This window comes from Molossus molossus, unplaced genomic scaffold (assembly GCF_014108415.1).
Source record: "Molossus molossus isolate mMolMol1 unplaced genomic scaffold, mMolMol1.p scaffold_m16_p_2, whole genome shotgun sequence".
Classification (NCBI taxonomy): Eukaryota; Metazoa; Chordata; class Mammalia; order Chiroptera; family Molossidae; genus Molossus; species Molossus molossus.
This window is the reverse complement of record NW_023425355.1, coordinates 1,003,309-1,016,411: the sequence shown is the minus strand read 5'-3', so window position 1 is coordinate 1,016,411 and position 13,103 is coordinate 1,003,309. Positions and strand designations below refer to the sequence as shown.

Sequence of the window (13,103 nt, the reverse complement as noted above, 5' to 3'; positions counted from 1 at the left end):
AAGTGGAAAGGTAATAATGATGATGATAGTGATATGGGGGTTGCAGGAGAATGTGGGTAGTAGAGGACTAAGAAATGGTTTCCTGATATCAGGCTTTGTCAAATGGTGTATAGAAGGACCAAAGACCTCCTTTTGTTTGTTTTTATAATGGTAAAGATGATGAGTTTCATTTAAGATATGTTCTCTGAGGTCCTTGTGGGATATGTAAGCTGAAATATGCTACAAAACCAGTTTGGATATATAAATCTAGAACTTATGAAAGAAGGCTTCACATATATGTTCTTAGTTCTATGGGAGAATCTGAATTTTGCCTGTGGTTTAAAGGAATAATTAATTTGATGATGGTCCATATTCACATTAAGCCTTTATCTATGGCAAAGATGTGCCAGACCTCCTTACCCCATCCCTGGGACAAACAAAGCAAGGAAAATTACCTTTGCCATTCCAACTGAACTGGCATTCAATTCTGAGATCCCTTGGTTGGTCTTGTCTCCACGTTCCCATATACCAAAGTCCTGGCATAAAATAACCAAGATACCATTAGTAAGTCACCATTACTAAATGCTTACTAGATGCACAACCCTTGAATAAAGGGCACACATAGTAGCTAATTTGCCATACTTATGTGAATCCACAATGTTTATTAAGGATATGCCAATAAGTTGGGTTGCCCCCATAGATATTTTCCCAGTAAGTTTAAATTATAGTGGGGCCTCCAAGAAGTTGGAGGACTCCTGGACAGTTGATTGGTACTAAGAACTATAATTCAGTCCATCTAGAGAGGTACTTCTCAAAATTTACATCAAAGCAGATACCCAAGGGGTCTAGGAAATGAAGCCTAAACCACATCTGGGTATTTTATCTTAAATATCTATTCCAATTTTACTCCATGTTGGCATTGACAATGTACCATTCACTAACCAATGCACTTTTCAATATTATCTTCCTTAATCATTACATTTTATAGATGACAAAACTGTGGTGCAAAGAGAGGTTAAGTGACTCACCCAAGGATACACAGCCACTAAGTGACAGACCTAGGATTATAGCTCAAGTACTCTCACTTCAAAGCCTACATTGTTAACCATAACTCTATATGACCCCTTGTTAATATAAAGATAACAGTTGAAATTACTTTTAATAAACTTTATTTTGAAATAACTTTAGACTTCCAAAGAAGTTACAAAAACAGTACAGTGGGTTCCCATATGCCTTTTACTCAGCTTTCCTTAATTTTAACACCTGACATAACCATAGTACAATGGTCAAAGCTAAGAAATTAACATCAGAATAGTATTAGTAACCAAATTATGGATTTTATTAAGATTTCCACTAACAGCCTTTTTATATTCCAGGATCCAAGCCAGAATACCATGCTATATTTGTCATGCCTCCTTAGTCTCTTCTAATCAGTTACAATTCCTCTAGTCTTGTCTTTCATGACCTCGACACTTTTTGAAGATTAGTGGTCAAATATTTTATAGATGTCCCTCAATTTGGGTTTGCCTCATGTCTTCTCTTGCTTAGACTGAGGTTATACATTTTGGGCAGATATCCTGTTTCTCCTCCAATACCCACCCACTAATTTGACCCTGAGAAAGAAGATGCCTGCTAAGAAGGGCTCCTGGTGGCTAACTGGGCCCAAATGTTAAAAACAAAAACAGAATATAGCAGACATTTATGTACAGGGGCCCGTCACTAAGGGAGAGGCCTGCATTGAACTGCCCACCTCTGCACTGATCTGCCTGCCTGGTTTCTGCCTTCTGAGACAGCCCTTATAGAGGAATTCCTGGAATCCTATTTTAACCAGTAGGACTGAGGCTTTCCCCATCTAATTGGAACTACACAGTTCCAACCAACCAGAGAGGCTCTATTCTGACCAATCAGCACAGTGCCTTTAGGACCAATCAAATTGTGAGGATTGCGATTTCCTGGCTGAGCTGAAACACCAAAGATGTCCTGCCGGAGCAGAGTGTAGCAGAACAGCGCAGGCCAGAGCAGACTGGCACAGAAAGGAGCAGACCAAAGCACAGCAGAGCAGACCAGTGCAGCACAAAGCAGAGTGGCAAGGAGCAGAGCAGAGCTGTCTAGCAGGAGAGAGGCCTGGCCCCAGGGCCTGCCTCACAGTGGAGCAGAGCAGAGCTGTGCCAGCGTCAAAGTCGTGCAGTGCTGTACCACACTGAGCTGTTCTGCAGCCATGCTGTTTTCACAGCTGTGCTGTATCACAGTTGAGCTCTTTGCACTGAATAAAGTTTCATTCTTCACTGCACCCTAAATTGGGGATTCACGTTGGTGGTAAATTGGTGCCAATGACCATCAGTTGCCAGCATCCATTAATGTGATTCTTGCCTGCAACAATTATTAGTCGTGTTTCAATGGTGATTTTTCTAGTTCCTTCATTGCCTCTGCAATTCATCACTAAGGAAGAGCTATCCTTTCTCCCCCATTTATGTATTCAGTTGTTGATTTTTTTTCAGTATGAACTTATGGGTATTTAGGTTATTTTCTGGATTGTAATAAAAAGTTATTACTTATTTTGTTGCTCAAATTGTTCCAAATTTGGCCTTAGGGAGTTATTCCAGGTTTGACACACTCCATTGTTTTTTGAACACTTCCTCACTTCTGTCACTACATGATGCTCCAGTCCCATCTTGTATTTTTCACATATGAGCCCAGGAATTGACCACTTCTTTAAGGAATCTTGGTTTCTATTATTAGAGAATGATAGTTACAATGTAAAACTTGATCAGTGGTGCTCATTGTCACTGTGTTGCCATTGCTTGCAGGCCCTCTCACTGAAGAGAACTTGGGAATATCCATGTGCACACGTGCATGTGCATACAGACATGCATACACACACACATATACCTCACAAACCTGTATTTATTTCTGTATGTATCTTAAATCACTTTTCATGTCAAATCTCTGAGTTAAAGCTTTACGAAGGTAAGCCACATTTATCCCATGGCTAGCCTCACCTGCCTCCAAATTCAGCTATACCCTAGTTTGTGCAGCAAAGATTACAGGATCAGAAGGCACAGATATCATTGACTCTACTACTATAATCCTTAGCTTCAGTGGAAAGACCAGAGAACCCTGACTTGTATCCTGGACCACAGCAGGCCTATGGTATCAAAAGGCAAAGTAATCAGTCAACAGATAATATCTGCGTGCATCAAATCTGTCTATGTTGGACTTATCTTCCTGAAAAATATGGGGTGACAGGTCAGATTTACCCTCCCACCTAAAATAACTAAAAACAACTAAACAAACTAAACAATTAAGTTTCAGAACTGGACTATTCATGACTCATCCATTTTCAATACAATGAACATCATGTAATGAAGAACAGTGATCCCGGAGAATAGAGATGTTAAATATTTTATGACTTAATATAAATTTACCTCATATAGTAGTTATAAGAAAAAGTAACTATTTTGTACTGTAAATACGGAATCAATGTCTACAGATAATATTACACACATGACTAAATATTATTTCTAAGTAGCTAAGTGACCCATAATGCTCTCTAGCCATATTACTCCTGTTTAAGACCATAAGTCATTAAAAGAAGACTACAATTTAGCCCCAGATTGCCAAATATATACCATCAGGTATTATACAGCTTGAAAGAAATGAAAGCACAGCATCTTAACTCTCTAGCCCCTGTAACTCCCTGGGGGAGAAAGTAAACAGCAGATGACAGAGCTTAACAAAGAAAGAGGCTGAAGGTAATTTCTATCAGAAGACTTATAGATTGTTCACTATGAGGGGCAGCTATAAGAGAAAGAATGAGTTGTCCAGAATTTTTATAACACCATATGTTTAAAATACATTACCAAATGAGTACTTACAGCAGTTTTATATGCAGCTTCAATGTAAAACACAAGGTTCTGTATGAAATTGACTTCATCTAGACTGTGAATAATATGAAGTCCTGAGGAAAAAGAGAATAAAGATACAGAGCTGGTCAATGATCACTAAATGACCCCACTGCTCCCAAGTAATCCTACTTTATTTAGAAACAATGAGAGGTACTTTTATTCTTAAACCATAAAAATAAGATCACAAATCAGCCTTCAGCTAGTCTTCAACTGAGATACCAGCATATTTTAACATGGAAGAATTTTAACTGTTATTTGTAGGTTTTAATAGAAAGTCTCAGACTCCCAATTCTATAGATAACTACTTTATAATGTGTTTAAATGTACAAACCTAGGCATCTGGAAAAAAGACAAATATTTCATAAAAGAGTTGGAGAGAGTCCAAATACTGAGCAACAAGTAGATAAATATTATGATTCTAAGGAGAACTTAAAACCATAATTTTTGGAGTAAAAATGAGAATTGTTCTAAATGTAAGCTATACAAATGTAAGTTATAGCATACAATGTAGAGTTTTGCATGAATTATCCACTTAATTTTTATAACATCCCTAAGAGATGGGTACTTCTGAGGCCTAGAGAGGTCATTTGCCTAAGGTTATGTAACTAATAAATAGGACTCAATTGACTATCAAGTCCTACATCACTTTAGAGACAAAGATCTTACCAAGATGCCATACTGCTTTCCAATATGTACAGTATAATCCCTTTTTCTTTAAAAAGTAACACTTCTCTCCTCTTTCTTCCCCATCTCTTATTTTTAATGAGAGAAATACCAACAGGTATACAATGAAAGTCTTCCACTTAGAATCACATCACTCCCACTCTGCCAAATCTCCTCTTTGGAAGAAACAAGTCTTAACCAGACAGTGCTGCACCTTGCTTTTCTCATATATTCCTTGGAGACAATTTTAAATATATCAGCCTCATTTTTTTTTTTATCCTTACCTGAGGACATTTTTTGCATTTATCTTCAGATAGAGTGGGAGGGAGAGAGAAACATCGATGTGAGAGAGACACATTGACTGGTTGCCACCCACACAACCCCAACCTGGGCTGGGGACAAACTGCAACCGAGGTACATGCCCTTAGTGGAAACTGAACCCGGGACTCTCTGGTCCATGGGCTGACACTCTAACCACTGAGCAAAACCGGCCAGGGTCGGCCTCATTTTTTTTTTTCCAGCAGCACAACTTTTCACTGAATGGCTACTCATATGACCAGTTCACTATTGAAAGACATTTAAGTTGTACCTAATCTTTTATCACAACAATCAGTGCTGCAGTTAATATTTGTGTATTTTTATATCTTTATGCACATGTACCAGTATATCAAGGTAAATCCTTAGAAGTAGAATTGCTGAGTCACAGATTTACATATATTTCTCCAAATTTTTACTATGAAAATTTTCAACAAACAAACAAACAAACAAACAAGAGAATTTTACAGTGGACATCTGTATACACACCATCTGGAATCGACCATTAACATTTTACTATACTTTTAAAATTGATTTTAATTTATTTTATAATTGATTTTAGAGAAAGGAAGAGAGAGACAGACAGACAGAGATAGAGACATCGATCAGTTGCCTCTCGCACACACCCTGATCCAGGATCAAACCCACAACCTGGGTATGTGCCTTGACCGGGAATCAAACCCACCACCTTTTGGTGTACAGGACGACACTCCAACCGAGTCACACTGGCCAGGACTTACTATATTTTTTTAATATATATCTATCCATCCATCAATCAACCTTATTTTTGATACATTTCTAACTAAGCTGCAAATATGAGTATGCTTCTCCATAAATATATCAACATGTATGCATTAAATGTTGATAATTATCACCAAGTTATTCTGCAAAGTACCACAGTTTATATACCAAGCAGCACTACCTACCTGTTCCCTACTCCCCATCAACACTTGCTTTAATAAGTTTTTTATATTTGCCACTCTGATGGATAAGAAATAGAATCTCCTTGTTTAATTTGAAGTTATTTTATTATGAGTCAGGTTGTAACTCTTTTTATATGTTTATATGCCATCTGTATTTATTTTTCTATGATCTGTATCCACCAATTTTGTGTCCACCAATTTCTATTGAATTCTGGTCTTTCTGTTATTGACACATTAATGAATATTCAGGAAGTTAGCTTTTTACCCATCTTATGTGTTACAAGTGTTTTTCCTGGTTTGTTTGAACCTTGACTTTGTTTACAGTACATTTTTATTCTCCAAAACTTTTAATAAAAAGTTTTATCCCATGACTATTTCTGGTACTTACATAGTTTCATTTTTTAAATATTTAAATATTTGATCTATTGGCAGATATTTCAAACCATAGAGCAGTAACTTTAAAACTAAAAAGGACCATATGATCCATATTATCAGATTGGCAAGCTCCTCCTGATCCATGGCTTTGTCAAAACAGCAACCACAGCACAGGACAACAGCAGCAGCAGCAAAGGGTCTTTCTTGTAGTAGTGATGACCTTAACCTCTTGGATAGAGAGACAGAAAGAAGATAGATAGTAATGTTGGACATTAGCTTCACAGCTTCATTTTGTCACCTTAGTGTGTCAAAGTGCTTTCAGAGATTGAAAGAAGGCAAAAGGTGTGAAATTGAATTTGTCTATCTCATAAACTTGTTATCATAGCTAATTACTATATCATATAAATGCCACACATTTCTACCAGTTGTCCCTTTGCTCATGATATTGTCTGAAAGGCCTTCTCCACATCTTGAAATCCTAACTGTTCTTTCAAAGCCCAGCTCAAATTCTATCTCCTCTATGATGCTGTCATTGTTGCCCCTCTTCTGTGCTTCATTTAATTTTAATTTCCCTGCTCTTTATGAACTTGTTTTTTTTTTTGTCTGTATGTACTATAGATAAATATGTACCTCGGTTAAAAGGAAAGAATCATGTCTTATTTATATCTGCAGTCTATAAAAGTATCTCAAATAGTCCCTAAAAGTATCTCATACCATTGTGAATGGTATTAAATAATATAGAACAGATGTTCAATAGTTATTTATTTAATGATCTGAAACAACTATGTTAACCACAGGAGAAAAACCTATCCCTTGAAGCAATACCATCCTTGCAGGACCTATGGGTTCTGTCCCTTCAGAGCCAAGGCACTGCTTGCAGAACAGAGGGTGCAGAGGTGAGTACACAGAGGTGAAACGAGGTAGGGCAGGGCAAAACCCAAGATGGCAGTTCTATATAACTGTTAAGTTGTTTGTGGGGACTTTTCTTGTTTTGTAAGATAAGCCTGTAATGATATGAACTTCCTTCTTATTACCACCTTTGCTGTATCCAAAAATTTTGATATTTTGTATTGTCATTCTCATTTGTCCCCAGGTATTGTTCAATGTCTTCTTTCATTTCATCTTTGACCTATTTGTTTTTTAGAAGGATGCTGTGTAATCTCCACATATCTGTTGTTTTTTTCACTTCCTTTTTGCAGTTCATTTTCAATTTCAAAGCATTGTGGCTGGACAATACACTTGGTATGATTTCCTAAGTGTTTGTTATGAACTCAATTATGCCCCCCCAAAGTCAGATGTTGAAGTCTTAACCTTCAATGTGAATATATTTGGAGATAAGGCTTTTAAGGAGGCAATAAAGTTTAAATGAGGTCAGAAGGGTGAGTCCTTAATATAATAGGGACTGGTATCCTTATAAAAAGAGATAACAGGGGTGCACCCACACAGAAGGAAAGGACATATAAGGACATAGTAGAGAAGGCAGTTGTTTGCAAGCCAAGGCTAGAAGGCTCACCAGAAACCAGCCCTGTCAACATCTTGATCATGGATGTCCAGCCTCCAGAACTGTGCGAAAATAAATTTCTGTTATTTAAGCCACCCATTCTATAGTATTCTGTTATGGGTGCCCTAGCAGATTAATAGTGTTTTATAGTTTTCCCCTTACATACATTTAGGTCTACAATTCTTTTTTTTTTAAATCCTCACCAGAGGATATTTTTCTATTTATCTTCAAATAGGGTGGGAGGGAGGAACAGAGAGGAAGAGAGAAACATCAATGTGAGAGAGAGACACCGACTGGCTGCCTCCTGCATGACCCTGACCAGGGCCGGGGATGAACCACAACCGAGGTATATGCCCTTGACCAGAATCGAACCCGTGACTCATTGGTCCACAAGCCGACGCTCTAACAGCTGAGCCAAACCAGCCAGGGCTATGATTCATTTTTCAGTTACTTGTCTATGGTGTGAGGAAGAGGTGCAATTTCATTCTTTTGCATGCAGATATCCAGTTTTCCTAGCATCATTTTTTGAGATCATTATTTCTCCATTGAATGATCTTGGTACCCTTGTCAAAAATGAACTGATCATAATGTGATGGTTTATTTCTGGACTATCGGTTCTCTTCTGTTACTCTATATGTCTATGTTTATACCGGCACCATACTGTCTAAATTACTGTAGCTTTGTAATAAGTTTTGAAATAAAAAAGTGCCAATCATCCTACTTTTTTCTTCTTTTTCAAAAAATGTTTGCCATTCTGAGTCCTCTGGATTTTCATATGCATTTTAGGATCAGTTTGTCAATTTCTGTGAAGTCTTGAGACAGCTGGGATTTTGATAGGAATTATGTTGAATCTATAGGTCAATAAGTCTCCTGATTCATGAACATAGAATGTCTTTCCACTTAGTTTGATCTTTGATTTTTTACTAATGTTTTACAGCTTTAAAAGTACAAGTTTTATACTACTTTTATTAAATCTATTCCTCAGTATTTCATTTTGATAATGTAAATATTGTTTTCTTAATTTCACTTTTGATTCATTTCTAGTGTATAGAAATAAAATTGATTTTTGCATATTGATATTTCCCAACTACCTTCCTGAACTTGTATATTTAAGTGAATTCCTTAAGATTTCTATGTATAAGACCTTATTATCTACAAATGTAGAGAGTTAAACTTCTTCCTTTATCTGATGTCTTTCATTTCTTTTTATTGCCTATTTGCCCTAACCAAAACTGCCAGTAGACTTCTAAGTACAAGTGACAAGAGTTGACATCCTTATCTAGTTCTTATCTAAGGATGGAAAGCAAATATTTTTTTAAAACTATTAGATATGATGTTAGCTGTGGGTTTTGTAAATGCTCTTTACCAGGTTGAAGATATTCCCTTCTATTTAGTGATTTTAGTGTTTTTATTATAAAAAGTATTGGACTGGTCAAATGCTTTCGCTGTGTCTAGTGAGAGGATTGTATTATTTTTCTTTTATTCCAATGACATTATAGTAACTGATTTTCACATGTTAAAACAAATTTGCATTACTAGGATAAATACTACTTGGTTGTGCTATATAACCCTCTGTATACAATGCTGAACTCAGTTTGCTAATATTTTGTTGAGGATTTAAAAATACATATTCATAAGAGATATTGGTGAGCAGCTTTCTTTTCTTGTGATGTCTTGGTCTGGTTTTGGTGTCAGAGTAATACTGGCCTCATAGAATGAGTTTGCAAATGTTGCTTCCTATTCTATTTTTTGGAAGTGTTTGTAAAGAACTGGTATTAGTTCTTTAAATATTGGTAAAATTTATCTGTGAAGCTATCTGGTCCTGGGCTTTTCTTTTTATATTACTAATTATATCATTTTCATTATGATAGATCTATTCAGATTTCTTTGGCTTCTTGAGTCAGATTCAGTAGTTTGTGTCTAGGAATTTATCCATTTCAGTACAGTTATCTAAATTGTTGGTAAACATTTGTTCACAGTAATAATTATTTATATTTCTGTAAGGTTCCAGTGATGTGTTAATGTTTTATTCCTGGTTTTAATAAATTGAGTTCGCTCTCTTTTTTTCTTGGTCAGTCTATCTAAAGGTTTACTAATTTTGTTGATCTTTTTAAACAACAAACTTTTGGTTTTGCTGATGTTCTCTATTATTGTTTCTTTCTCTATTTCATAAATTTTTAAAAAATTTTTATTTATTAATTTGGTTTTGTTACAGATGTTTCTCATTTTTCCCCCATTGACACCCTCTTCCCCTTCCATCCCGCCCCATCCCCAGCTTTGTTGTCTATGTTCATTGGTCATGCATACATGCATGTAAGTTCTGTGGTTTATCTCTTCCCCCATGAACCCCCCCACCTCTGAGGCTTGTCAACCTGTACCCCACCTCCATGTCTCTGGGTTAATTTTGTTCAGCAGTTTGTTTAGTTCATTATATTCCACAAATAAGTGAGATCATGTGATATTTGTTTTTCTCTGCTTGGCTTGTTTCGCTTAGCAAAATACTCTCCAGGTCTTTCTATGCCATCTCAAAGGATAAGAGATCTTTCTTTCTTACAGCTGCATAGTATTCCATTGTGTAAATGTACCACAGCTTTTTAATTCACTCATCTACTGACAGACAATTGGGTTGTATCCAGATCTTAGCTATTGCACATAGTGCTGCTATGAACATAGGGGTACATATAGTCTTTCTGATTGGTGTTTCAGGTTTCTTAGGGTATATTCTTAGAAGTGGGATCACTGGGTCAGATGACAGTTCAATTTTAAACTTTTTGAGGTAACATCATAGCGTTTTCCACATTGGCTGCACCAGTCTGCATTCCCACCAGCAGTATACTAGAGTCCCCTTTCCTCCACACCCTCGCCAACACTTGTTTGATGATTTGTTGATGGCAGCCATTCTGACTGGTGTGAGGTGATACCTCATAGTTGTTTTCATTTGCATCTCTCTGATGATTAGTGATATTGAGCATTTCTTCATATGTCTCTTGGTCATTTGTATGTCCTTTTTGGAGAGATGTCTATTTAGGTCCTCTGCCCATTTTTCAATTGGGTTCTTTGTCTTTCTTTTGTGGAGTTGTATGAGCACTCTATATATTTTGGAAATTAACTCCTTATCTGATGCATCATTGGCGATTATGGTCTCCCATATAGTGGGATCCCTTTCCATTTTGATGGTTGTTTCTTTTGCTGTGCAGAAGCTTTTGAGTTTGATGTAGTCCCATGTATTCATTTTTTTCTTTGTTTCTGTTGCCTTAGGTGTTGTATCAGTAAAAATTCTGCAGTGTATGATGTCTGAAATTTTGTTGCCTACATTTTCTTCTAGAATTTTTATGGATTCACGAGTTACATTTAAGTCTTTTATCTATTTTGAGTTTATTCTCATGTATGGTGTTATTTCATTCCTTCTGCATGCTTTGGGTTGAATCTACTCTTCTTTTTCCAGTGCTTTAAGGTGAATGGTTAAATTATTGATTTGAAGTCTTTTAAAAATATAGGCATTTACAGATATAAACCCCACTTTAAACACTGCTGTCCCTGCTTCCCATGAGTTTGGTAAATTGTGTAGTACTTTTCCTTCAGTTCAGTTTTTCTAATTTCTCTTGTGAATCTTCTTTGACCCACTGGTTATTTAGGAGTCTGCTGTTTAATTTCCATATATTTATGAGTTTCCCAAATTTTATTCTGCTACCTATTTCAAATTTCATTCCATTTTGGTCATAGAAGATGCTTTGTGTGATTTGAATACTTTTAAATTAATTGAGGCTTGTACACAGACCACCTCTCAGGACTAAATTGCAATTACAACTAAAATAAAGACAAATTATCAGGAAAATCCACTGAAAAGCAGCTGGAGAGAACCTGTACAACCAGGGACAGAAAGAAGACACCAAATTGAGCCTGGTAGGAACAGCAGAAGTGCACGAAGGTGGGCTAGGAGCCCACAGACAGCAACAAGGGCTGTATTAGCTGAGTGTGCTTCCCACTGAGAAAGCAGGGGTTTTAAAAAGCACCAAATCAGCTAAAGCCACTCACCTTGGGCTCTAGCAGAGGGAGAGTGGACTGGATTGGAACTATGTGGAGAGAATCCAGAGTTAGGGTTAGGAGAGCTGGATGGGAGGACACCTCGAATTTCATGCTGAATCACCCCCTCAAAGGACAGTAGCTATATTACTCAAAGAGCCCCTTCCTGGAGAGAAGCAATGGCTCCTCTTGCAGGAATTCAACACTACCAGTTCAGGCCAGAAAAATGCAAATTGAGGCTCATTAACATTGAGTCTGATAGTAAGCAATTGCCCCACCCACTCGAAATCCTCTTACACCTGAGGGATTTTTCATTCAGCTGATGGCTACAAATCAAGACTCATAAGTAACTGAGACAAATAGCCTCCAGGCAAAAAACTAGAGGATAACTGAATCTTTCTTTGGCTTGCAAATCTGCCCAGAAAAGTAAGACTTGACAGCAGTATTTAACGTGGGTCCTCCCACACTCATCCAAACCCAGTAGAGGGAGCCACAACCAACAGAACACCAACACCCACAGGGAAAATTTGGCAGACTCCAAAACCCACTGAGACAGCCAAAATGGTGAAACAAAGAAACAAATCCCAAATGAAAGAACAAGAGAAGTCTGCAGGAGAAGAAAAAAATGACATGGAAATAAGCAAGATATCAGAGGGAAAGTTCAGAGTAATAATCATGAGGAAGCTCAACAGCATGAGTAAAGATAAAGAAACAGTGAAAATCAACCAAATGGAAATGAAGAATGACATAGCAGAAATAAAGAACACATTGAAAGGAATAACCAGCAGAGTAGAGAAAGCTAAGGACTGAATCAGTGAATTAGAAGACAGGGTAGAAAAAAATCAACCAATCAGAAAACCAATAAGAAAAAAAAAATTAAAAAACAGAAAGACAGCCTAAGAGAACTGTGGGACAACATAAAATGTAACAACATCTGCATCATAGAAGTACCAGAAGAAGAAGATAATGAGCAAGAGAATATATTTGAAGAAATAGTGACAGAAAACTTTCCTATCTTGGTGAAGGAAAAAGCCATACAAGTTCAAGAAGCACAGAGAGCCCCAAGTAAGAAGAACCCAAACAGGCCCACACCAAGACACATAATAATTAAAATGCCAAAAATTAAGGACAAAGAGAGAATCCTAAAGGCAGCAAGAGATAAGCAACAAGTTACCCACAAAGGAATCTCCATAAAGCTATCAGCTGACTTCTCAACAGAAACACTACAGGTCAGAAGGGAATGGCATGAAGAAATCAAGGTAATGGAAAAAAAAAAAAGGATCTGAATCCAAGACTACTCTATTCAACAGGCTATCATTCAAAATAAAAGGTGAAATAAAGAGATTCCCACACAAAAAAGAGGCTAAGGAAGTATATTAGCACCAAACCAGGACTCCAAGAAATGTTAAAAGAACTGCT

At 36.9% G+C, this 13,103-nt stretch overlaps 1 protein-coding gene across 2 annotated transcripts in view; it reads right to left on the bottom strand.

The window, feature by feature from the left end:
* PHKA1 (phosphorylase kinase regulatory subunit alpha 1) overlaps positions 1–13,103 on the bottom strand; it is a 119,373-nt gene that overhangs the window by 85,638 nt on the left and 20,632 nt on the right. For both annotated transcript variants that reach the window (XM_036271140.1, XM_036271141.1), the window contains exons 5-6: positions 3,855–3,937; positions 435–515 (exon numbers count right to left, since the gene is read on the bottom strand). In XM_036271140.1, coding sequence (XP_036127033.1) covers positions 435–515; positions 3,855–3,937 — 164 coding nt within the window. The remainder of the gene's footprint in view (positions 1–434; positions 516–3,854; positions 3,938–13,103) is intronic.